The sequence below is a fragment of the Perca fluviatilis genome, chromosome 18 (assembly GCF_010015445.1).
Source record: "Perca fluviatilis chromosome 18, GENO_Pfluv_1.0, whole genome shotgun sequence".
NCBI lineage: Eukaryota > Metazoa > Chordata > Actinopteri > Perciformes > Percidae > Perca > Perca fluviatilis.
The window spans coordinates 5097516-5125256 of record NC_053129.1 but is presented as its reverse complement, the minus strand read 5'-3'; the positions used below and the strand labels follow the sequence as shown (position 1 = coordinate 5125256).

The 27741-nt window shown below is 40.9% G+C and overlaps 1 protein-coding gene and 1 long non-coding RNA gene across 2 annotated transcripts; both read left to right on the top strand.

The window, feature by feature from the left end:
* The first annotated feature begins 1475 nt into the window (after positions 1-1475).
* LOC120546193 (sterile alpha motif domain-containing protein 3-like) lies at positions 1476-10078 on the top strand. The gene is made up of 5 exons (XM_039780973.1): positions 1476-1540; positions 2660-2750; positions 5392-5521; positions 5708-5896; positions 9991-10078. The coding sequence occupies exons 2-5, from the start codon at positions 2663-2665 to the stop codon at positions 10058-10060; spliced, it is 477 nt and encodes a 158-aa protein (XP_039636907.1). The 5' UTR covers positions 1476-1540; positions 2660-2662; the 3' UTR covers positions 10061-10078.
* Positions 10079-11535: 1457 nt separating this feature from the next.
* On the top strand, positions 11536-13016 carry LOC120547022. Its single transcript, XR_005637016.1, has 2 exons — positions 11536-12756; positions 12860-13016. It is a non-coding gene; the product is annotated as an uncharacterized LOC120547022 (long non-coding RNA).
* Positions 13017-27741: the final 14725 nt, after the last annotated feature.

Genomic DNA, 27741 nt, shown 5'->3' with positions numbered 1-27741 from the left:
TCTGCGACACCGCCTCAATTTTCTTCACGGTCTCCTCCATCTTCAGATTAATATCCGATCTCATTTCGCCAAGTTGTTTTTTAAAATCTTCTTGAACGTTGCTCCGGAAATCTGAGAGCTGTTTAGAGATATTATTCTCCAGCTCAGATGTAGCATTAGCCATGGCTTCACTTATGGCGTTACGGATGGAAGCTAACGAGACCGTCTCACCTAGCATAGCCTCATCGCCACCGTCAGCATTTTCCGTGTCAAATTCCTTCTTTCTGTTCCTCAACGACATACTGGGGCCACGTTTGTCTCCCCCCGACATTAGTATCTACTACTTAACCAACGTAGGGCAAATATCCTGTATTATATGGGGGTTCACGGCAGTTCGGTCAGGAGCTCAGTTCTCACGCAGCCATCCCCACCCTCGAGCTCACCGGAAGTCCAAACAGCTTGCCATTGTTGAAAATGAATCCCTGTTAAACATGTAAGAGTGGAGTAACTAGGGTGACCAAGTCCCGAAATTTGAAGCTTTGTCCCGCGTCCCGCACGTTATAAGCAGTGTCCCGCATTTAAATTTTGTCTGCATCACTTCATTTCATCGTCCTTTAAATTACAATTCTACAATAAAAAATGTTAATAAGAAAACACTGAACATGCGCAGCGTAGCCATTATTGGTTCTAGCCAGTGCGGGAAAACAAACACTGAGAAAAAAAGACAAAAAAAACACACAGACAAAAAATTAAAAAAAAACTGCAACAGAAAAATGGATCTATCCGGAGCTCCCGAGAAGAAAAAGCGTCTTTGTTCGTATAATACGGAATGGGAGAAAAAATATACATAGTTTAAACCAGTTACAGGTGACCCTAAAACAGGAGATTGCAGTGTATGCCACCGAAGTTTCACCATCACGCATGGAGGTGAGGGGGATATTTCCTAATGGAATTTATGTGCTTATTTCGAAATGTGCTTTTTAGCCATTAGATTTTCAATTAATTATTTAGATTGTATAGACCCATGCTGTTAAAATGAGTTTTATATTATTAGTGACGTTCACAGCGCAACAACGTCAGCACCGTCATTAACATTTTTATAAAGCCTATTAGCAATTTAAAGCATGTATGTTAACATCACTGCAAAAAGACATCTAATATAAAATCAATATTTATTCACCTATAGGTAGGGGAGAGAACAAGTTCTCTCCCTTGTGTCCCGCAAAATCAGGTCTGCTGACCTGCAACAGAGCAATAGCCAGGTGGTCTAGTAGTAACATAATATGGGGTGGCCAGGAGAATGCAACAAGACAAGATACTGAAAGCTGTCAGTTGCAGTCTAAATTACTTGTCATTAAAATGTGTTTTTGACACGGAACTACTTTTGACCAGAGCACGCAGAGCACGTACCCCTGTGCGCCTATGTGCAGGTCAGGTGTGCCCTGGCAGTGCGCGAGCGTGAGAGCGAGAAAAATCTGGAAAAATCTGGAAACAACTGCAACGTTGGACTCGAAAACTTGGAGGAACCGGCTTCAGTTACAATACGCAGATATTTTTTGAGGTGAGTGTCTTAATGACAGCTGCCAGAGAAACAGACTATTAACGTAAAGTTACTTGCTTGTCAGGGGAAAATTTTCATTGGTATTTTCAAACGTTTTACGTGTTTTGTAACGTTGATGAGTCATGCTAACGTTAGCTGACCAAAACATCTAACGTTAGTCAAGCTAGTTGCAGATATTATATTGCGATATTATAGTAACTTAAGTTACATTAACCAAAGATAACGTTGACATTACTGAAATGCCTTTGATCTAACTTAACTGACAACTCTGGAGAGACAGAGAGAGCGATAATTTAATATTCTGTAACGTTAACTTTAGATATGATTAATATGAGCAGATTTGTTGCTGCACAAACACTTAAGTGTAAGTTAGTGTAACTGGGGTTGTTCATTTATGTTATGCTCCCTTTAAATCTCTTTTATATTGCTGATAGTGGTGACAGGCAGCAGATGGCGGTGGGCTAACGGCCGACAATAAAATGGCGGCTGAACTTGTTAGCTTGTTGTTAGCCAGTTGACTCCAAGGGATGTCTGATCCCGCGGTGACAGGCTTTATAGCTGCATGTGTAGCAGCAAAGTACTAAATAAACTTAAGAATATGAAAGTAACAAACCTTAGAACTAAAAAATTAAGTACTAATGTTATATTACAAGAATTAACTAATAGATATAGTAACCATTTAAAGCTCAAATGATGTATTAATGTAATGTTACCATGCAAGAGGCATATGTTACATTAGCCAGTGTAACCTAATGTCAAACACGTCTTTGCAAGTGTACTAGAATGGAAACAAACAATAATGCTGTTAAGTTAAATGTTGGCTGAATTTAGTCTATTTATCATTATTTATTGATGTAAACCTATATCTTGTTGTGAATATTTTAATGAATCGTGTTAATTAATTTTATCCAGTTAACAATTTAACATTACTGTTACTGTAGCTACTGTTCTTTTTATCTAGTATTTATGTTTATTTTAAGTTATAAGTTAAGTTAGCTAATATGAGTCATTCATGTTTCCATGAGGCCTAATGTTTGTAATCACTATGTTGCAGATAGAGCTAAAGACTAACATTCATCCTAGTTTTGTAATTTGATTTTTTTCTCTCTCTATCTTCAGGTTATGACGGACTTCACATGTTGGACTTATGTCCAAGTTTGTCAATGGTTGAGAGATATTGACTTGGGAGAATTCTGTGAAACATTTGTGGGTGAGCTTCAAGTATTGCGATGCACCAGTGCCCTAACTGCCATGTAAAAACAGTCTCTTACAACAGATACCTCAAACACCTGCAGTATTTCCACGAGAATGAGCCAAATTTCATTGTTGTATGTGGACACAATGGCTGCCAAAAAAGTGTGTGAGTGAGTTCTTTACGTGTCCATGTTTTTCGGACTCACAAAATCTTGAGAAACGCAGAGGATTCGGAGAACAACCAGGAGATTCCAGGCACCTCACCTACTTTTAATGATTTCGAGGAAACTTTTGATTCTGAAGAACCAAATATCTCTTTTTCCGAAAAGATATGTGGGTTCAGATCACTAATTGAGAGACATTTTGCATTGTTTTGTTTAAAACTTCAAGAAAAGCACATCCTCCCCAAAACTGTTCGGCATACTGTTACTCATGAGGTGAAAATACTGCTTGAACTTTTTAATGAACAGTCTAGAGACCTTATATGGTTCTGTCTTGAAGAAGCAAATATCAAGATTGACAATCATTCAAACTTGAAGTCCTTGGTTGAAGACAACTTCTTTGGGAAGTGTTTTGATGCTATTGTGTCAGACTATCAGTTTGAGAGGTACTGTATTAGAGAGTTTGGGTTAATTGAACCAGTCGAGTATTTACTTGGATACAACTCAGTAGGAAGAAAAGAGACTTTCCAGTACATTCCCATTTTGGAAGTTTTGAAAAATATTCTGAGAAGAGAGGATGTTTTTCATTATGTTGTGGAGGACACGTTGTTTGATGAGGAAACACTAAAAGACTTAACAGATGGATTAATTTTTCAACAGCATGCCTTTTTTGATGGCTCTGAGACACAGCTGAGACTCCAGTTATACACTGATGAATTTGAAATTGTAAATTGTTTAGGATCCAAAAAGCAGATTCACAAAATTTCAAGTGTCTACTTTGCTCTTGGAAATATTCCTCTGAAGTATCGTTCCAGTCTTCAAAATATACATGTGGCTGTTCTTGTCAGACACAGATTGCTTCAGAAGTATGGTTACGAGCCAATTTTGCAACCTCTTCTTCGTGACCTTTGTGAACTTCAGTGCCGCGGGGTATGAGTTGAAATTGAAGACCGGTCCTGTGTTCTCAAAGGCTCTGTGATTTCCATTTGTGCTGATAATTTATCAGCCCATTCCTTGGCTGGCTTCAGTACTTGCTTTAGTCAAGGACGGATCTGTCGTTTCTGTCTGTGCCACCACCGTGACATTGGTAAAAAAACTGAGGAAAGTGAATGTATTCTCCGGACTCCTGACACACCGTAGACATTTACAAGTGTCAAATGGTAAATCCTTGTATGCTGTTACTGGACGCTGCCCTTTTGATAAACTGCCTCATTTTGAGGTTACTGAATCCTTTCCGCCTGACTTGATGCATGATATTCTTGAAGGAGTCATCCCACAGGTTCTGAAGTTAGTCTTGCTAAAGCTTAGCAGTGAAAGACTGGTAACGCTGCAACAGTTTAATGACCAGCTACAACAGTTCCCGTTTGGACAAAATGATGTCACTCACAAGCCTGTTTTGCTGAAGCCATCTGCTCTGCAGCAAGGTGTCATCAAAGGAAAAGCAGTTGAAAAACTGACCCTTTTCCGACTCTTACCTTTTTTGATCGGAAACTTCGTCCCTCAGGAAAACACTTACTGGGGTCTCTATTTGCTATTGAGATCTATATGTGACATAGTACTGGCTGAGAGCACATTGGTGTCTCAGGTATGAGTCCAAACACCTGTACTTTAAACGCCTTTCATCGATTGTAAACAATTACCAGAATATAACAAAGACTCTGGCAAAGCGCTATCAAATGCGCCAATGTTGGGAAACACAATCAACTAGAAACCATGGCTTGGAAGATGTCCCGTACTCTTTAATAGAGATACCTCTGCATGCACTACCCTCATAGCTTAGGGAGATTATTGCAAAGGACACATCTGAACTGAGTGAGACACTTTGGAAAACCAAACAATTGCTATACGACAGAGTCAAATACACCACTGGACACTTCTTGATCCTTGAACTTGTGCATGCTGAGGAAATCCCTTTTTTTTTTTTTAAAGTTATACATATTGTTAAGTACCACAGTCAGTGGAAATTGTGTGGAAGACTCTACAAAACTTGGTGCTTCTCTCAGCATCTGCATGCCTACGGGGTCCAATCAACAACTCAGTGGGTGGCCGTTACACCTGGGGAGGAAACTGACTTCCATGCACTTGACGCATATGCAGATCAAGAGGACAACCTGTACATCTCAGTGCTTCATAGGCCTGTGAGATATACTAAGTTATTTGCAACTTCAAATTGATTAAAATGTAATGATTTGTTTGATTGCAGTGGTGAACAATCAGATTGACTTACTTTGCACACAAAGTATAACAAAGCCCACCAGGAATTTGCCTCAATGTCAATGGCATACAACATAGATTCACAGTTACCTATTAGCGCATGGTTCAAGACCTCACTAGAGTCTATAACATACATGTAACAGCATGCTAACATAGATTTTGTTCCTGGAATGTAGCTCAGCCAATCACAATGTAATGTATAATTGATAGATTCATAATAATGCTGGCCATTTATGAGTTATTGAACCTCTCGTTCTTTGTTAAATGCTTTCTCCTTCCCAGAACATGAAATAGATGGGGCCACTCTTGCTGCGATTTCAGAGAGGATGTCTGAGAGGCTCATTCCAGTCATTCGCAAGCAGAGTCTGTTTCTGGCCCAGTTGGAGAAACTTAAAACCAACCAAACGAGCAGGTAATCAAAACGGTATCCCATACGTCAAAATGCAGCACTGTGCCCACTCTGTTTCTACATTGTTGTTCACCAGTTATTTGCTAACTGTTAATTTGCAAATTTTATTTTTATTCCATTCTTTGATGGCCATCTTTCTATTCAGTGTCTCTTTTTTTTTTCTCCTCCTATTTTTCATTTTTTTTGTAGAGAGCACCCTCCGAGAAGCAGTGATGACTCCAGCCAAGCACAGTCCAGTCCTAATACCTCTTTAGTATTTCCAACAGTGCTAAGGATGGCCATAGACAGAAGAGATTCTGATCTGAAGAGTGCAAGTAAAACAAAACTACGGACTCTTTTGATCCAGACTCTTTTTGACCACCTGAGTAAGAAGTCAATGTAAGTTGCTACTACTTGTGCCTTTCTAGCTTGAAAAAATGAAAAGTATATGACCAAGAGGGTCATATGTAACAAATAGTGAGTGGAGAGATATTTTCTTCACTAAGAAAGCAATGATTACACCGTACCTGAACAATTTTAATCCATTCATTTATTTCTCCTCAAAGGGTTAGTTCACCCAAAAATGAAAATTCTGTCAGTAATTACTCACCCTCATGTTGTTCCAACCCCGTAAGACTTTCGTTCATCTTCGGAACGCGAATTAAGATATTTTTGATTAAATCTGAGAGCTGGATCACTTCTCCATAGGCTTCTTAAGGGATTGAAACTTGCCAGCCCCAAAAAGTTATTAAAGGGGTGATAGAATGATTATATAGGGTATTTCACACTGTTCCTTATGGTCTCCTAATGGGGTATGTAACATTGGTTGGGCTGAAAATGGCCTGGTTGATATTTTATTGGCCCTTATGCATCCCTGTGTTTTGGCCCTATTTGTAACAAGAGCTTTTCTTCCAAATATGGTATGGTCATGAATATTTAGATGAGCTGCGCGCTGATTGGTTGAGCAACTTGCCATACGCACATATTAGAGACGCGCGCTGATTGGTTGAGCGAATCCCCAATACACATACATTAGAGAAGCGACAGAATCTCATATTCCAGACACTGCAATGTTTCATTACCAAATTCACTTCTGAGACTTTTTAAGCGGGAAATCAACTATATAAAGCTGAAATATGGGCCCGTTTTACAAAATTTGATGGCTAATTGCAAATTTGGTAACGGTGTCGGACTTTAGGAGCTCCACACAGTCTGACGGAAAGCGGCAGCCTGCTGGGCTCCATACCCAGGGCAAAGTCACCCTTTGTGGATACTGCACTACGGGCTCCGCGGCCAGCTGCCGGCATAACTATAAATATATTTACGGTTTGAATTTACGTCCACACCTTTGATTTTAAAGGCTTTTTATGAACGTGAGGCTTCTTTGTAGGACGAGCAGCTGCTTGCAATATGTCCCATTCATTACAATGGGGAAATACCACAGCTAGCTAGCTACACTGTCGCCATAACTAAATTATATTTACAGTTTGAATTTCGTCACGCCACTTATATAACATCATTCCCCAATGTCTTATAAAGCTAACCGTTGTGTCCGATTTGATTTTAAGGCATTTTTATGAAAGCAAGGCGTCTTTGTAGGACGAGCAGCTGCTTGCTATATGTCCCATTCATTACAATGGTGAAATATCGCAGCTTGCTCACTTTCGCATAACTAAAGTATATTTACAGTTTGAATTTCGTCACGGCATGAATATTACAGGTTCCTCAAGGTCTTACAAGGCTTAGCTAACACTTGTCCGATTTCGGATATCAATTGAATGTATTTTTGTGAATGTCAGAGTTAGGAGGAGGCTAGCTAGCTCTCATTGATGGACTCCATCTCACCGCGGCTCTATCAATGAGACTCGCGGACAAGAGGCTTTATTTCCCCGATTGTTTGTTTAAATAACTCAACACACATGCCCATTATAAGATTAACTGGAACCTGCGGGCTGCGGTAAAAGATTGCGGGCGTAACAAGCTCGCTGACACTGCGGTCAGGGCGGCGATGTAGCAACCCGGGCAGCACCAACACCGGCACTAAACTCCGACACACAGTCGGAGAAAATTTGCTTTTTCGTAAAGCGGCCCATATTTGAGCTTTATATGGTTGATTTCTCGCATAAAAAAGTTTCAGAAGTGAATTTTGTAATGGAATAGCAGAGATCTGCGTGACCTAGCTAGATTCAGAAGACTACCTGATCTCAGGTCAGTTGTGTAGCCTATGTAAATATTGGGGCGTGACTGTTCTCTTAAGGTTCCGGATTTTGAGATGCTTGCGTAAGCAACTCAGCTTTGTTGGGATTCGCCCGTTTTCAGCGGCAGTTTCAAAATATGAGATTTTCATAGTAAAGGGGTGTCAGTGGGACTTTGAGCTTCTATGTATGTCCTATTTACCCACCGAACTGTCGTTATTCAACTATGACAGGGTAAAATCGGTTTTGCATTCTATCACCCCTTTAAAGACATCGTTAAAATAGTCCAAGTGACTACAGTGGCTCAATCTTAAGTTTATCAAGCGACGAGAATACTTTTTGTGCGCAAAAAAACCCCAAAATAACAACTTGCAGGGCTCCAGACTAACTTTTTTCACTAGGAGCACAGTGGCCCCCAACTGAAAATTATAGGGGCACAACCAGAAAATGTAGGGGCACACACCGTAAATCAACATGCTAACCAAATAATAACATAACATAATAACACTGTATTACTAATAAATACTTTGATAATAGATGCAGAAATTACAACGTGCTGTTTCAAATTCAGTGTCACTTTTGAAGATGCAACATATAAGGTAAACTGACAGCCCCATCGCTGTCATGACAGTAAAAAAAAAGAAATATATATTTTTTTATCATTGTATTTGTATATTATTTTTAGTTTTATTTTCATCATGACCGTTTTTAATTGCTCTTTAATGTTTCATGTAAAGCAACTTGAATTGCCTTGTTGCTGAAAGGTGCTGTATAAATAAAGTTGCCTTGCCTTCATACCTCAGCCTGTGAGTCAGTCCCCAGGGCATTGAAACCACCGTTGTGCCTGCTCGTCTCCGAGGAAGTGTAACATCAACAGCACCGCGACCGCTTTCGGCGCGCCATTAATATCATATCACAGCAAACGTTGTCTGCGTGAAGTTATGAAAAACTGTAACCACTTTAAACCACTTTATCGGCATTTCAGTGACTCACTGTGACTTCAACAAAACTGCAGAGCCGACGTAGTTTACACCGTCTGCAGCTCTGCGTGTGTGTGTATTTGTGTCAGAGCTCTGCTCTCTGTCAATTTTCAGAGAGGACAGATAAGCTTGCGCTTACGCGCTCTCAAGTACCAAATTTCAACGTTTAACATGTAAAAAAGGGGGCAAATTTACTGGTCGCACATGTGCGACTGGATGTAAAATTCAGTCGCACACTCTCAAATTTTGGTCGCAAAATGCGACCATTTGGTCGCAGTCTGGAGCCCTGACTTTATTTCAACTATTCATTTCCTTCTCTGTGGGCCTCTAGTCAGTTAACGTATTGTGATAGCGTAGTGCTACGTCACACATAGGCTCACTATTGGCCGACGCTGGTCATGTGTGTGATGCATGTAACGTACAACAACAGAAGCTTACGCTATTACACTAGAGAACTGACTAGAGGCCCACAGAGAAGGAAATTAATAGTTGAAATAAAGTCGTTATTTGTTTGTTTTTTTGCGCACAAAAGGTATTCTCGTCGCTTGATAAATTTAAGATTGAGCCACTGTAGTCACTTGGAATATTTTATAGATGTCTTTAATAACTTTTCGGGGAACAAGTTTCAATCCCTTAAAGGAACACGCCGACTTTTTGGGACTTTAGCTTATTCCCCGTATCCCCCAGAGATAGATAAGTCCATACATATCCTTTTCATCTCCGTGCGTGCTGTAACTCTGTCTGACGCACCCACCGCTAGCCTAGCTTAGCACAAAGACTGGAAGTAAATGGCTTCAGCTAGCATACTGCTCCCTTGTGACAAAATAACGCTAACATTTTCCTATTTATATGTTGTGATTTGTATAGTCACGGTGTGTACAAATAACAAGGTCATATGAGACACAATCATCTTTTAACCGTATACATACTGGGAACTATATTCTCAGAAGGCAAAGCACTGCTACTTGGGTGGAGTGATTAGTGCACCACTCTGAGCGAACTCTCTCTCCTCACCACGGGGCAGAGGCGCCGGACTGGACAAAAGCAAAGTGAACTGCGCAAGCGTGCGACACCACGCGAGAGAGACCGAATGTGTCTGCACCATGTAAACACTGCCCTGTAAACATCGCTGGCTGAGACAAACCAGACCCTCCTCTTTTCATTGTTTCTAAACATCACTTTCCTGCCGAGTTGTAACCACATGTACGGTCTGATGGTCACACAGACACAGTGGAGAGGCCTGCCGGTTGCACGTTTTACAGAATGTGGGTGGCACTTCATGAACACCATGTTTTTCTCCTTCTGATTTTCCTGTTAGGTACCCAACTCATCTTCAGTATATTGAACTTCTGTCGATCTTGATAATGGACCATCCATTCCTCAGGTAAAGTATTGGGTCAGGATATGTTTTTATTTCATGTTGTAAAATTGTGTGTTTTTTTTACATTTATAAATCAAACTTTTTAATAACATACTGCAAGTAAGCATGTACCCAAAATGTAGATGGTCAAGAAGTACAGGTGAAACTCGAAAAATTAGAATATCGTGCAAAGTGTGATATTTCATAAGCTGTACACAATAATCATTAAAATTATATCAAATAAAGGCTTGAAATATCTCACTTTTTGCATGTATTGAGTCTATATAGTATATTAGTTTCACATTTTAAGTAGTGCTGTCAAACAATTAAAATATTTAATGTCATAGTTAACTCGCGATTAATAGCAATTAATGGCACATTTTTATCTATTCTAAATGTCTCTTGATTTCTTTTTGTCCCATTATTTTTTCTCATTTTAATGCTCTTATCAACATGGAAAAGTGGATCGGCTTTGTGCAAATGTTTTTTATTGAAAACAACATTGGCATATACTATGTTCAATTTCACACTAACATTCTCACTTGGCCTAATCTCTCACACAATGTAACACTGTCCATCATTAAAAGGGTGAAAGAAATACTAACGAAATTTCCAGAAATATTCAAAAGATCACCAGTTTTTTTCAGCTCCTGAATTATGCTGGATTAACTCCAACTAGCATTTTTTAACAAAAGTTTGGAGGGTGTCCCCCTCCTGAACTTTTGCCCTTAAATCTTTGTAAATGTTGCGATCCACAGCATACAGTTCCAAAATTGCAGCGCTGTCTGTCTGTTTGCTTCTGGTAAGCAGCCGTTTTGTTTTTACCCAGCTTTACTGCCAGCAAAACTCAGTTATACCGATCCATAGCTTCTTCTGGGGTCAGAACTGAAACAACAAAAATGAAAAATACATATTAACTGTAGTTAACACCAGTACAGTACAATACAATTATATTGTAATGAATTGGTGCTAGCACATGCACACAACAGGTATAGTGGTGTGACGTATGCACGCGACACACACATATTCGCAAGCTTCAGTTCAGTGTGGTGTGAAAGAATTCTTGAATAAAGATAGGAATATAACTCCATACTATCAGAAGTTAGTGTGAGGCCCTAACACGGTCTTACCTTTGCCGAAGTGCTCACATAAGCCACTGGCAGTTGAAGCTGTTCTGGATGTACTTTTTGCCATCTCCTCTAGGCTGCCAAGTACCCACTCATACTGCCCTAGCACAGCTTATACAGCAGAATTGCGCACAGTCCACCTGGTTGGACATAAGGGTTTCAGTGTGGTGATGGGTACATTTTCAGCGGTAACTATGTTTTCAAACATTCTCTTAAATTTCCCTGACTGGCCAAAAAGGACGCCTAACTGGTGGACCCAAGAAAGGCAGTCCCGGATCATTGGGGAGGCTAAGCAGCGCAGTGTTATTAGATTGACACAGTGTGCGCCACAATGCACATAGAGGGCAAATGGCTTCTGCTCCTTCACCATTGCCTGTGCACCGCTTTACTTTCCTGCCATGTTTGAGGCACCATCATAACTCTGCCCACGTAAAGCAGACATGGGCACATCAGTTACCGTCTTGGCAAGGCTCTGGCCTGTTGTCTCTGATATACTGTACAACCCAATAAACTACTCATGTGGGACAAGGTCATGGTCCACATAGCGCAAACAAACACTTGCCTGCTCAACACCAGAAATATCATACGTACCATCCACTATCACAGAAATCTGAACAAGGGCTGGAGACCTTATGTCACTGGCAATGCCTCTGATTATCGTATTGGCCATAATGCTCAGGATTTCATTCTGTGGTTTAGGGCTTGTGTATGCAGTAAATAAAATAAAAATAAAATGGGATCATCCTTTTCTGCCCTAAGTTTCAGGAGCTGATACAGATTACCACTTTCTTGTGGCCTCTTAAAGATTGTCCCTTTTCCCTCAAGCATTGCCTTGCCACCTATTGCTGTTTACCCCATACACTTGATAACTGGGAACTGACTGAGGTTGACTGATGTGCACTCACAGTCACATGAGGTCGATGGTCTTGGGAGGTCTGGTGTGCTTTTTTCCAGTTTCTAAAGCCTGTACTGATGAAAGCAGCATCAGGTCTATGACGTAAACAGGACTGGTTTAACATACCTTTGCTGCAGTAAAAACACAAGACCTCTTTGGCTGATGGGCTGTAATGTAGCCATGGAAAGTCTTGTTACCATTTATCTTGAAATGCTAAGGATTTGTTTGCAAGTATATGTTTATCAATACACTGGGTATGTGGTTGGTATGGCTTTGTGCAGTCACTGAGATCTGAACTAAAAACGGTGCTCCTGTTCCCTGTGCTGGTGCTAGCAATATCATATAATATCATGATCTTTCTGGATCTGTCCCTGGTTCTGACCTTTCCTCTACTCTCACTGTCTCAGAAAAGTCTGACTCCTGGAAAGGAAAAAAATATGTTTTCCATACTTGTAGTAACTACCTCATCCAACCAAATAGCAAGACTTCTTGTCATGGTGCTGTCTGTTTTCCCTCTCCCCTCTCCCTTGTTTTTTTGTCTGTCATGTGCTGAGTGGGTGTGGCGCTCCTGGCTCTCTCTCCCTCCTCGTCAAGACACCTGTGGCTTCCTGTTCACCTGATTCACATCCAGCAATCACCACTCCTGTTTTAAAACCCCAGCCTTCCAACTAGTCTCTGCCAGATCGTCCGTTCACTCAAGTGGTAACACTCGCTACGGCCAGCCTCAGTGGTTTTGAAAGTATACCTGTTTTTTTTGTATACCTGTTGCAAGCCTGGTTTTGACTTCTTGTGTTTTTGTGTCCAGATTCCCACTACAGCCCTGGAAGCCCAGTCTGCCTACCTGAGCCTCGTTCTTCTCTCGATCCTGCTTCTCACCTGTCTGCCCGCTCTCAGCCCCAGGGGATATCCAGCACCTGCATCACTCATTTTTTTTGTTCAATAAACCTCAATACCTGTTCTGACCTTTTTCCGTGTCTGCGCTTGAATCCAGACAGCCCAGCCTAACACTTCTATAAAGACTCATTTTTTTTTTTTTTTTTTTTTTATAACTCTTGTTAAATTAGCTGATCATAATGTAAATTAGTGAGCCACTGGTAAAGCTCATCTGCTAACCCCGACAGCCACACACCTCCAAAAATATTAACTAAGCTCAACACATTTACCACACTACCCCTGACTGTCCCTGGTCTCCCTGTTCTTCAGTTCTTTCTGTTTCCTTTGCCTGTGACATAGTGACTTTAGCATCCATTCTTATAAAAATGTGTGTTGTGGCATGCCAAAGCCTTTTGAAAAGCCATTTCAATAGTAGTGAGTTGTTGCCCATGAAGGTGTAGAGCAGCAGCTTGTGCTGCCATTTCTCGCTTAATATTCTCAGCGTCAGCTGGGTCCATTTATGGCCAGATTGTACTGTCTGGTTTCACAAAATGGTAGACAAGAACCCAATAGCACGACAATGAGACAGTCAGAGTTATAAAACAAACAAACAAATCCGACGAGGGGCAGGCAGAATCCAAGGTCCAAAAACAAACAAGCAGGGTCAGAACAGGCGTATATAGAATGGACCAACAGATCCCGTTGCTCTGAACGGTCCCAGTATTCTTGCCATACTATTTGCATTTGATGCTTAATAATTGCTTTGCCCTCAGTGTTACTAAGTGGGATTTCCATGTCCACAATCTGGGATTTAGTTGATTGCTCGGCCAATATGTCAGCATCCTCGTTTCCATCTACACCTACGTGGGCAGGAACCCACACAAAGCAAACCTGTACTTCCTTATTGTACATTCTGTAAAATTTGTTGAAGAAGTCCCGCACACTGTCCATTATGCATGCAAATACTTTATTTCACAACGTTTCGGTCACACAGACCTTCCTCAGGTGAATTTACACTTTGAACCAATCAGAATCTGCTCACAGGTGACGTCATTCTTTCACAAAAGGAGGGTGGTCAGTCAAAGACTTATGTACTTTTGGTAATGTAGAAAACACAGGGCGGACTGGATACTGGCATTATAGAAAATTGAACTGAGATTTCGAGACCCAATTGTTATCTTTGGCCATCTCCAAATAGATTTGCACTTCTTTCTGGTAAGTGCTAGTCGGGTCAGATTTTAATCATTTGTAGAACTTTTTATTGGAGAGTTGGGATATAATTTCTGCTTCGTATGGGTGGTGATGATGTGGATATGACACATGCCTTTGGTGTGGGAGACCTGGGTTCGATTCCGACTGCGATAGGGTGACCAGACGTCCCGAAAAATTCGGGACGGTCCCGAAATCCAAGCAGTTGTCCCGAATCCCGAATCCTGCCCTAATTGTCCTGAAAATTTGAACAAAGTCTCAAGAGCAGACTCTTGAGTAGTTCTAGTCTGATAGAACATTAAAAACTGTTCATGGTGATTGAGTCGTCCTGCGGCCAGCTCCCGGTCCGGCAGATGGTCCAGGGCACTCTGCCAGCGACCCACTTCCAATACGTTCCGAAAGTCCTCGTCTCCAAAATAAAAGCCCCCATCCCTGTCAGGAGACAACGGGGTGGCATCACAGGCTGGGGTGAAACACTTAACCAAAGGTTAATTACAAAAAAATACAACCTTTGTGTCCCCTTTTGATGTTATGGAGTAGATGAAGAGAGCGCAAGTTGCAGCCATGAGGCCAGGGAAAGTGCACGTGCAGGCAGCCAATAAAAATAAATCATTTTGGTGCGGAGTTTTGAAATTCATGTTCACCCCGCCCCAAATTTTACCCATTCTCATCTGGTCACCCTAGACTGCGATACATCAACCAACGTGTCCCTGAGCAATAGTTGCTCTAGAGGCGTGCAACCTCTGACATATCAGTCCCTCCAGAAAAACGTGATTATGCGATCACATAATTCAATGCATAATGAGCCAAAGTCCGCATATTTAAGCGGGGGCCGCATTTTTTCAAATACACTGCACTTTCGGCGCATAAATTGCCGATTTCCGCGCAAAATATGCAGGACTTCATAATCCCCGCATTTTCGTTGCAAAAGTCACATATATCTTAGCAGAAAGTTGAAAAATGTTGCGTTTACTTCACACAAGAGCAGCCATTTTCCCCTGTTGCCATGGGAACGTTATGAAGTGACGTAATTACGCGACGTGAACATCATTGAAAAGCAGTGTGTTGGAGGTTGAATTTGACATGTACTTTGAGTCTCTTAAGTTGGTATCCAATAAGAAAGCTATCTTAATATCTGATATTATCTGAAATTTCTTCGTTTAAGTGCTCCTGCTGTCTATATTATTAACGATTTTTGAAAGTCTGTCTCTTTTGTATCTTTTATTTCCCCTCTGTATTACTTTTATTTTTACTTTCATATTATATTATTTGTATATATTTTTATATGTTATTTGTTTACGTATTGCGATGACTGAATATCTGTAAACTATTTTTTGAAATAAAGTTTTTTAAAAAAGCAAGGTGTTGGGGGGAATCACTTTTTTTTCTCTTTTTCATCAAACTGCAGTTATGGCAAGTTCCTGCATTTTTTGCAAGTTCCCGCAATTTCATCGCATAAAATTGCATAAATATCCCGCATATTCCATCGCATTTTTTAAGAAAACGTGCCGCATAATCAAGGATTTTTGCCCGCAACAGTCAAAAAAACGTTTTTCTGGAAGGACTTACATATATAGCACTTACAAGTCGCTTTGGATAAAAGCGTCAGCTCAATGACATGTAATGTATTCAGTTGTGTCTTGGATACAGATTCCCCCACCCAGCGCCGGCCCAAGCCTTTTGGGGGCCCTAAGCAGAATTTGATTTGGGGGCCCCCTCCCACCACGCAGAGTCAGCTGTCCTTGACGATTGACACAAATGTCATGCTATAATGTTACATTATAAATTAATACAGTGAGGTTATGTATAAATACAGTGGGGGATTAATAACTACTGTCCCCCTGGGCACAGATGTATAAGGACCCTCCCCCCCTTACCCTATTTGTGCAAAAGTGGGTGCAAATGGGGAGGGGGGGTCTGGGGGTACTCCCTCAGAAAATTCTGAATTTGGTAGATGTGATTTCCTGTGTTCTGGTGCATTTTTGGGATGGTCAGCTGGAGAAGAGCAATACCTAAATTTGTTCAGATTCATAGCCTTTTGCTTTTTGACTTTTTGAGGTAGTGACTTCACACAAATACTTGGGCTTCAGGGCCCCTTGACGTCTTGGGCCTGGTAAGCTCATTCAGTAATCCATCCTTGCTCACATGCCAACAATGTTTTATATAGTTGTTATTTACACCAAACCAGTCACCTTTTAACCTTAGAGGGTACTAAAATCACTGATTTATTTTAAACGTTCATATTCAAAGCGAAAATTGAAAAATAAAATACAACAGCATTTGCTGTAAACAAGTATATCAGTTTAATGACTTGTTTTTCAACAGATCTTTGAACAAATCTGCAAATGTGCATTAAATGAGCAATCTTCAACTACAAAATCAAACCAAAATAGACACACATTAATATAATCAAAAATAAAATGTTCCAAAAAATAAATACTTAAATAATTAAGGTGAATCAGTATTCCACTTTTGTTTTTAAAAACATTTAACTTTTACTTTACATTTTTACTAACTCTTTGAAATTTCTAAAAACAAACTGTCACAAAACATTTTAAATAAATTTTCAAACGTGCATTAAATGAGCAATCTTCAACTACCATATAATAAATAATAAAACCAAAATAGACACAATATAATAAAAAATAAAATACAAAAAATAGATAAATAAAGTGCATCGGTATTCCACTTTTGTTTTTAAAACTTTTACTTTACACTTTTACTTACTCTTTGAAACTTCTAAAAACAAAAATAATGACAAAAACTGAGAAATCAGAAACATGATAGCAAGGGTTCAACAATGACAATTATTGTTGAAAACTGAAAATATTTCTTAACTGTCTCAATACAGTGCAACTGTCCTCAAAATCTTTCCTTCCTAGCTTTTCTGGAGGCAAAGTCACTGATGACATCATTGTACGGTATTGCTTGGCCAACTTTGTTATTAATACTAATAACAGCAAGTCCAGTTAGTCTTTCCTGGGCCATTGATGATCTCAGGTACGTTTTAATCAATTTGAGCTTGGAAAAGCTTCTTTCTGCTGAGGCAACTGTCACAGGCAGAGTGCAGGCTATCCCGAGAGCTACCCAAAGATTTTGGTAAAGCTCACACATCTCATTTTGTGAGAGGTATGTGAGAAGCTCAAGGGCGGTCATCATAGTTTGGGGAAGTTCAGGAAGACTCTCAATCTCTACAGCCAGTGCGCTACCATCAATATCAGCCTCCTTTCCACAAGAGAGTTTTTCCCCAAGAAGCTCACATTGTTCCCTCCGGACCTTTCGATCTAGCTCCCTAAAATTGAGCAGCACTTCAAAGTTTTCTTCAACCTCACTTAGAGACTTAAATCTATCCTCCAACGACTGAATGCTACAGTCCACCACAGCATTAAAAAAGGACACTTCTAAACTCTTCATAGCATCCACTATTGGCTCATCTGCAGCCTCATAGGCAAAGTGCCTTTTTGTAGAACGCAATCGCTTCTCTTTCAGCACTGCTTCTGTGTTCATCCGCTCACAAATTTCTTTTGCAGATGTCTGTGCATCACAGAAGCCCGTTTTTCGGTAACTGATGAGTTCGTCTTTGTTCTTTTGTACAAGGTTAACAGCTACATCAAGCTGCATGTTGGTTGACTGTAGAAGCTTGCTGGTGATGTTAATTTTAGACAAAAAGTCAAACCAGACAACACAACAAATCTGAAATCTAAATGAACCTATTTCTTCCGCAAGGGAGTTGGCTTCAACAGCCACCACAGGGTCAGTTGCTTTATTTCTAACTTCTAGCAGGGCTTCCCTCACCTTCTCTGCCTGGTAGCGCAAAGCTTCAATGCTTTTAATCCGACTTTCCCAGCGCGTCTCACTCCAGGACTTGAGGGTGAGGTCAACAAACTTCCGTAAGATGGCCCACCTTTGAGTGGACCCAGCGAACAAATTGTACACCTTCTCCACATTTCCAAAAAAACAAGAAGCATCCGTTGAAGCTTTAGCCGTATCTGAGACTGTCAGATTTAGGGTATGAGCACTGCAAGGCACATAAAAAGCTCTTTGATTTTTAACCAATAGCCTAGCCTGCACACCTTTGTTTTTTCCCTTCATATTAGCCCCATTGTCATAGGACTGTCCCCGACAATCCTGAAAAGGAATGTTCAATTCTTCAAGCCTGTTAAGGATTAGATTGGATAAACCCAGGCCAGTGGATTCTGGAGCTATTAGAAATCCTAAAAAGTGCTCTTTTATTTCTGGTGTTTTGCCCAGAGTGACTATGCGCACCACAACAGACATTTGTTCACGGTGATTAACATCAGGTGTACAGTCTAAAATAATTGAATAATATTTGCAGTCCTTGATTTCTGCCACTATTACCTCCATTATTTTGTCACTGACACACTATCAGCTCATTCTGGATAGTCTTACCCAGGTACGTGTTGTGCTGCATTCCACTATCAATTCATCTGATGTGGTCTTTTTAACACTGGGTCAAATTTTGCCATCATGGGAAGTTCCCATTGTTGGCCTGATGCAAAGTATCAACAGACCCCCTGAGTGCAAGATTCCTATCTGCCAAAGACTGAATGATACTAATCAAACGGATGAGAACATCTCTCCAACGATTTTCAAAAGGGCCATTTCTGTTGCATCAATAGTCTTCTGCTTAGAAAGACGAAGGGCAAAGTCTTTACACTTCACCATATTATTACAATGATCTGGACTCATGCTGTTTCAGCAAAGCACCTACATTTACCCAATCTGTTGACAGTTTTGCGGACTTTCTCGAGAATAATTTGCAACAGAAGCAGTAAACTGCATCATTTTTCTGTGAATAAATTAACCCGCTTCGCTTGATTTTTTCCCCATTAACTAATTGTCTGTACGTATAGTGGTAGTGAAAGCTTTGTCCATCTGATTTTTTGGGGAAGGTGAAGGTGTCACTTATTGGCACTGGCCCTCTTCTTACCAGATCAGTCCTTTCTGAGTCGGACAGAGATGCTGACCATTCAACTGGGTCAATTGGAGGAGCTGTTGATCTATCTTGATAGCTGGAGCTTGTTGAGGGGGTGCATGGGAAATCTATAGCAGTAGGTGCAGATGTAGAAGGACCTGTAGGGTCATTGGATAAAAAAAATAGAATTATAACATAACACAGGATATTTTACAGTAAAACCAACACAAAACAAAACGTGTTAGATTAACTGACCTGTCATACTGGCTGAGGTTGAAACCGATGTATCAGTGAATGTAACTGCCGGTAACTGCTCCTCGCTTTCAGGTGCCGGTAACTGCTCCACGCTTTCAGGTGCTGGTAACTGCTCCACGCTTTCAGGTGCTCGTAACTTTGCAGTGGATGAACCTGCAATGATAAAATAAAAAAAATAGATAAATAAAAAGGCTATGTGAAATGTGTCATGTCATATTAACAGGCAATGTAAACATTTGCCATCAAGAAAAACCTCACCTGCTGTATCATCAGCTGTGGAGGCACTTGATGAAACATCAGGGGCACGTAGAGTTGGTTGTGCTCCAAAGTACTTCACCAGTGTTCCTGAAAAAAAATAACATTGCATAAGTGCATAGTTGATCGAGCAGAATCATTACTTGCACTCATCAACAAGCATATATATAGATATAGATATATAGATATATTTGATATCTGATTTGATTACAGCAAAGATAACGTCGGCAGTATTGACGGCAAAATAGGCTAAAGAATATTTGTATCGATTTTTATTACATTTATATCTGCATTCATGTCAAAACCTAGAGACTTTCAAACATGTAATTTATATGTATTTGTGTCAAAATGACATTAACATCTTTTCCTATTCTATTTGCCTGGAAACGCTTCCAACACGCTTGCGTGTCATGTGAAAAATAGGCGATTCATTTCTAGCATGCACGCGGACAGAGGACTCTGTCCGTTCAACACGTAGCTAGCTACAGCAATGCTAGCTGGCATCCCTTACACCTAGAAGGTTCCCCTTTGGCTGTTTTCTCCAACTTAAACCGATATCTATCGATACGTGAAATACACCTTCACAGACATTTCACTGTTGATGGCGGGGATTTTTCTCTGGTGATGGCTAATATAAGATCATGACAGCTAGCTAGCTAGCTAGCTAACTAATTGCTATCATAGCAATCGTCGGAAAAGGTAAAGGTTACCAGTAACACTTGTTGAAGAAGTCCCACGCAATGTCCATTACGCATGCAAATACAATATACATTCTGTATAATTAATTATGTATTTCAAAATTTGGTCTTGTCTGCATGATTTCACTGTTTTTATGCTTGTAAGCGCACTACTTTTGTTATTTTCCTCCAACCATTTCAATGCTAGTATAATAGCTAGAAGCTCAACAGTATAAACTGATAAATGATCTGTTGCTCTCTTCTTAATACATAAATTATACTGTGGAATGTAAACTGCGGCTCCAGTACGTCAAGTCTCAGGATCTTTCGAACCATCTGAATATCAACAACTTTTCTACAGTGTGTTGCTCAATATAATGCTGTACTATAGTCCCAGTATATCTCTGCTCAGACTTCTTTCTCAATTGCTGGATATTTAAATCTACTAATGGCATCACAAACAACCAGGGAGGAAAAGTTGATGACGGGACTGTTGGACTATATTTTATATTTCCTAAACCTATATTTTCTGCTTTTACATTTCCTATCCACCCAAAACTATGAAAATTGGACTTGTTATGCTCCCAACAATCCTGCAAAATGGTCTTCGTAGGATGAAATATTCCATGACCTTGTTAATTGACCCAATACGCCATCATAAGCTTTACTATCCTAATCCGCTGTGGCATTTCCCCCATTTCAATCTGTATTGCAGCTATTGGTGATGTTTTAAATACACCACTATAAATACGTAGAGCCTGAGCCTGCTGTACAGCATTTTAAGATTTGTCTCTGCTGCAGGTACATATGCTATGCACGTAGAGCAGTAGTGGTAGTATGCACACCCCCACCGGTGAGGTGCAGGGCAAAAAGGGGCTGGATACAACTGAAAAGAATGAGATATGCTAATCACATATGCTATGCAACCATAATCTAGTACTGCTCTCATAAGCGCCCTATATACATTTAATAATGATGCCCCTATTCGCTCCCCAATCTTGCCCTGATAGACATTAGTATATTACTGATGTTTTTGCACTTGTTTTTCACCTTAAAGGGGTGATAGAATGCAAAACCGATTTTACCCTGTCATAGTTGAATAACGACAGTTCGGTGGGTAAATACAGTGCCTTGCGAAAGTATTCGGCCCTCTTGAACGTTTCGACCTTTTGCCACATTTCAGGCCTCAAACATAAAGATATAAAACTGTAATTTTTTGTGAAGAATCAACAACAAGTGGGTCCCAATTATGAAGTGGAACGAAATTCATTGGCTATTTCAAACTTTTTTAACAAATAAAAAACTGAAAAAGTGGGCGTGCAAAATTATTCAGCCCCTTTACTTTCAGTGCAGCAAACTCTCTCCAGAAGTTCAGTGAGGATCTCTGAATCATCCAATGTTGACCTAAATGACTAATGATGATAAATAGAATCCAGCTGTGTGTAATCAAGTCTCCGTATAAATGCACCTGCTCTGTGATAGTCTCAGAGGTCCGTGTAAAGCGCAGAGAGCATCATGAAGAACAAGGAACACACCAGGGCGGTCCGAGATACTGTTGTGGAGAAGTTTAAAGCCGGATTTGGATACAAAAAGATTTCCCAAGCTTTAAACATCCCAAGGAGCACTGTGCAAGCGATAATATTGAAATGGAAGGAGTATCAGACCACTACAAATCTACGGCGACCCGGCCGTCCCTCTAAACTTTCAGCTCATACAATGAGAAGACTGATCAGAGATGCAGCCAAGAGGCCCATGATCACTCTGGATGAACTGCAGAGATCTACAGCTGAGGTGGGAGACTCTGTCCATAGGACAACAATCAGTCGTATACTGCACAAATCTGGCCTTTATGGAAGAGTGGCAAGAAGAAAGCCATTTCTTAAAGATATCCATGAAAAGTGTCGTTTAAAGTTTGCCAAAAGCCACCTGGGAGACACACCAAACATGTGGAAGAAGGTGCTCTGGTCAGATGAAACCAAAATCGAACTTTTGGCAACAATGCAAAACGTTATGTTTGGCGTAAAAGCAACACAGCTCATCACCCCTGAACACACCATCCCCACTGTCAAACATGGTGGTGGCAGCATCATGGTTTGGGCCTGCTTTTCTTCAGCAGGGACAGGGAAGATGGTTAAAATTGATGGGAAGATGGATGGAGCCAAATACAGGACCATTCTTGAAGAAAACCTGATGGAGTCTGCAAAAGACCTGAGACTGGGACGGATTTTGTCTTCCAACAAGACAATGATCCAAAACATAAAGCAAAATCTACAATGGAATGGTTCACAAATAAACATATCCAGGTATTAGAATGGCCAAGTCAAAGTCCAGACCTGAATCCAATCGAGAATCTGTGGAAAGAACTGAAAACTGCTGTTTACAAACGCTCTCCATCCAACCTCACTGAGCTCGAGCTGTTTGCGCAAGGAGGAATGGGCAAAAATGTCAGTCTCTCGATGTGCAAAACTGTAGATAGACGAACCCAAGCGACATATGCAGCTGTAATCGCAGCAAAAGGTGGCGCTACAAAGTATTAACTTAGGGGGGCTGAATAATTTTGCACGCCAATATTTCAGTTTTTTATTTGTTTAAAAGGTTTGAAATATCCAATAAATTTCGTTCCACTTCATGATTGTGTCCCACTTGTTGTTGATTCTTCACAAAAAATTACAGTTTTATATCTTTATGTTTGAGGCCCGGTAAAATGTGGCAAGCGAAAAGTTCAAGGGGCCGAATACTTTCGACAAGGCACTGTAGGACATACATAGAAGCTCAAAGTCCCACTGAACCCCTTTGCTAATGAAAAATTATATTTTGAAACTGCTGCTGAAAACGGGCGAATCCCAACAAAGCTGGAAGTTGACGTCAACCTCCCAAAAACCGGAACCTTTGTCAGCCCATGGGTGTATTAAGAGAACGGTCACGCTCAACATTTACCTAGGCTACACAACTGACCTGAGATCAGGTAGTCTTCCGAATCTAGGGCGCCGGATCTCTGCTATTCCATTACAAAATTCACTTCTGAAACTTTTTATGCGAGAAATCAACTACGGTAAGGCGCAAATATGGGCCATTTTACGAAAATGGATGGCTAATTGCAAATTTTGTCCAACTGTGTGTCGGAATTCAGCGCCCGCGCTGCCCTCACCGACCTGCCTTCCTTCAAAACCCCGTCCTGCTCTGAGGTACTTGGAGTTCTGTCACACGACCGGAGCCTGGCACTCCATACCCGCGCAAAGTCACCGGGTTTTTGGATAATGGACTACTAAACGCTGGTGCTCTGACAGAGCTCCAGGGCCTGCGGCTCCCCTCTTCCTGCAGCTACAACGTCGGGGGTGTGAGTAGAGCACGGTCAGCGAGCTTGTTACGCCAGCAATCTCTTACCACAGGTTCCAGTTAATCTTTTAATGTGTTGAGTTATTTAAACAAACGATTGGGGAAATAAACGCTGCTTATCCGCGAGTCTCATTGATAGAGCCTGCGGCTGGATGTAGCTCTATCAATGAGAGCTAGCTAGCCTCCTCTTAGAATTCCTCTGGAATTCACAAATATTCATTAACTTGAAATCGGACACAGTTATTAGCTTTATAAAACCTTTAGGGAGATGTTGTATAAGTGGCGTGACGAAATTCAAACTGTAAATATACTCAAATTAAGGCGAAAAGGAAGCTAACTATGCATGATTTGTAGCTAGGATTGAAGGGACAGTCACAGCTAACGAAACACCTAGTCTTCACAAATATTCATTAACTTGAAATTGGACACCCTTGTTAGCTTTATAAGACATATAGTTAGATTTTGTGTAAGTGGCGTGACGAAATTCAAACTGTAAATATACTCGAATTAAGGTGAAAAGGAAGCTAACTATCCGTGGTTTGTAGCTACACATAGCTAGGATTGAAGGGACAGTCGCAGCTAACGAAACACTTTGTCTTCACAAATATTCATTAACTTGAAATCGGACACCGTTGTTAGCTTTATAAGACATATAGTTAGATGTTGTGTAAGTGGCGTGACGAAATTCAAACTGTAAATATAATCGAATTAAGGCGAAAAGGAAGCTAACTATCCGTGGTTTGTAGCTACACATAGCTAGGATTGAAGGGACAGTCGCAGCTAATGAAACGCCTAGTTTTCACAAATATTCATTAAATTGAAATCGGACACTTTTGTTAGGTTTATAAGACATATAGTTAGATGTTGTGTAAGTGGCGTGACATGTGTGTAACATGTGGTAACAGATTGCTGGTGTAACAAGCTCGCTGACGGCTCTCTCACTCTCACACAACGGGCCATTTAGCTAGCAGGAAGAGGGGAGTTGAAGGCCCTGGAGCTCTGTCAGGGCAGCGGTGTTGGTAGTCCCTGCTGTGGGCTGCAGCCGTGACCGAGCTCCAAGTACCTCATAGCACGCCGGGGAGCGAGGCAGCACCGGCGACTGAACTCCGACACACAGTACTACCACATTTGCAATTAGCCATCAATTTTCGTAAAACGGCCCATATTTGAGCTTTATATAGTTGATTTCTCGCAAGCAGTAGTAGAAGTGAATTTAATAACGAAATAGCCCGATAAACAATGTATAACTTTGCAGTGTCTGAAATATGAGAGTCTCCCATGTGTTTCTATGTAGTTTGCTCAAACCAATCAGCGCGTAGCTCATTCTGAATATTCATGAGCATACCATATTTGGAAGAAAAGCTCTCGTTCCAAATAGAGCCATATTCCCAGGGTAGTTAAGGGCCTAATAAAATATAATTCGGGCAATTTTCAGCCCAACCAATGTTGCATACCCCATTAGGAGACCTTAAGGAACAGTGTAAAATACCCTATATAATCATTCTATCACCCCTTTAATAACATGTTGACACCAAGTCAGCTTTTCATCCAACAAAACCCCAAGAAACCTAACCACTCTGACCTGCTCAATTATCTGTCCATATAATTTCATAGGTACTGATATGTCGTTTAGCAAAGCATATGAATTGTGTTTTTTCAATTGACAGTTTAAATCCCCATCTATTAGTCCATTCTTCCACTTTGTCTATTGCAGCTTGCATTTAGTTTTTTTAAATAGTCCAGGTTTTGACCCCTAACCCAAAGAGCCCCGTCATCAGCAAAAAGTGATTTCCCTACATTATGTGCACCCTGTTCAAAAATGTCATTGATCATTATATTAAACAATAATGGACTACATACACTACCTTGCAGAGTTAAATTTTCTACTGAGTATTCATTGGAATATTCTGTACCCACTTTTACTTCTATTATCCTCCCAAACATGAAATTTCATTTCATTTATTATTTATCTCAAACAATCAACAATGGTGCAAAAGAAAACAAAACCAAATTAAAGCTGCGAGCAGAGATGGACGGGCCCTCGCGCCTCTGCGCGCGTCGGGGTTACCAGTGGACGCCGCTCCTTGCGACCGTGCATTTGCGCGGCACTCGGACGCCGCAAACCGTCACCAATGAAAAGGGAACTCCCCGCCGAGTTCAACGATACTTCACACAAGACTCTACGTCATACGGTTCATTAGCTGTGAAAGGGGGCGGGTCCAACCATCACCAATTAAAATGAAGCCTCTGCTGAGATGAATGATACCTCACACAAGACTCTACCTTAAATGGGTCAGCATGTATAAAAGGGGGGGTGGCTTAAACATAGGGGGCGGGCCAAACCATCACCAATGAAGAAGGAAGTCTCTGCTGAGTTCAATGATACCTCACACCAGGGTATACCTTAAACGGTTGAAACGTTATGAAAGGGGCGTTGGTTTAAGCCGCGGGGGGCCAAACCATCACCAATGAATAAGGCAGTCTTTGCTGAGTTCAATGACACCTCACACAATACTCTACCTTAAACGGTTCAAATGTTATGAAAGGGGCGTGGCCTGAGTAAGTGGGCGTGGTCAATATATTAGGGGCGGCCCAGTATCACATGTAGACCACACATTCTGAGTTTCATGCAAACCGGATGATGTTTGTCATATAAGGCAGATTTGCTGTTGCCAGCAGGTGCGGCTATGACCAAAAGTCAATTTTGGCCTGTAGGTGTCCTCAGGCCTGGACCCTTGTCCATCGTGAGAAATTTCGCCGGATACGATGAACGTACACTGAAGTTACAACAACTTCTTTGTTCATCGCTAAACACTCAAAATGGCCGCCACGCCACGCCCACACCGTCTGACGAAAAGTTTTTCTTTTAACAACTTTTCATCGTTAAGGTGTTGGGATGGTACAGACCAAGTTTGAAGTCCATCGGATGAAATCTCTAGGAGGAGTTCGTTAAAGTACGACATGTGGAAATGGCCAAAATCGCACTAATTTCGAACTTTGAGATCAAAATGGCGGACTTCCTGTTGGGTTTAGGGTATGGCTGTAATGACGTTTTTTGTACATCTTGACATGTTACATATGTGTACCAAGTTTCGTGAGTCTACGTTAAACGCACTGCAGGGGCTCAATTTTCTTAACTTTCTAGGGGGCGCTAGCGAGCCATTTTTGTGCGCCTATTCCCGAAACCCTTAAAATACGTAAATTTTCACCAGACTTGATGCAACCGCCAAATTTGGTGAGTTTTTGAATATATTAAGCCCCTCAAAAAGCCAATTCATTTGACGGGAAAATAATAGAAGAAAGAAAGAAAGAAAGAAAGAAAGAAAGAAAGAAAGAAAGAAAGAAAGAAAGAATGAATAATTCCTTCAGTTTCAATAGGGCCTTCGGTCCGTGTACTTTTTCGTTCATTCGATTTTCATTTCATAAACAGGTATTAAAAAACAAAAAACGAATGGTTATTTGATTTTCGTTTTAAAACATGACATTTGAAATTGAAATACAATGCGTTTTTTTCTTTTTCATTGTCGAAATGGGATGGGAGAAATTTAAAACATGCTGTGATTTTCATTTTCTATTTTATATAACAAAAATAAAATCACTCAAACAGAAACAAAAAAAGGCTTGTTTTTTTATATTCAGAGACCGGATGTTGTCATTTCCAAGGCAACAGCGCCAGCCTAGCCTACCAGTGTTCAGCCCAGGCCAAAATTACTTTGGAAACCTAGCTAGCTATACTCTTGATAATCCTTGGGGGGAATTTTATTTCATAATGTCACATGTATTTATTACCCTCTCTCCCTGCCTCCCTGTCTCTACCCACCGCAGACAACTTCGCCCGAAGAGAGTCGAACCAGCGGAGCAAATAGACTTTCGGTTCACGGCTGTAACGTTACCGTTACGCCACCGTTAACAATCCCAGCAAACTTTCTGTTGCTGCCGTTAAGCTTGCTGATCTGGCAGAGAGTCACCGGGGGTTCGGGATCAGATCATAGGGATCAGACCTCCAGTGCTGGGTCTAATATTCTAATATTAGCTGCTGCTGCAGCTAGCAGCTAGCCACCAGCCCTGTGACCTCGGTCCCCGCGGTTCGCTCCCCGGGACTGACTCTGCAGAGCTGGCGTTACCTGCTCTATGATCAATGAGCAA

Coding starts and splice junctions, on each gene's coding strand:
- LOC120546193 (XM_039780973.1), top strand. CDS start 2,663: ATGACGGACTTCACATGTTGGACTTATGTCCAAGTTTGTCAATGGTTG. Junction 5,522..5,707: donor AAAACCAACCAAACGAGCAG/GTAATCAAAACG, acceptor TTTTTTTTGTAG/AGAGCACCCTCCGAGAAGCA. Junction 5,897..9,990: donor CACCTGAGTAAGAAGTCAAT/GTAAGTTGCTAC, acceptor TTTTCCTGTTAG/GTACCCAACTCATCTTCAGT.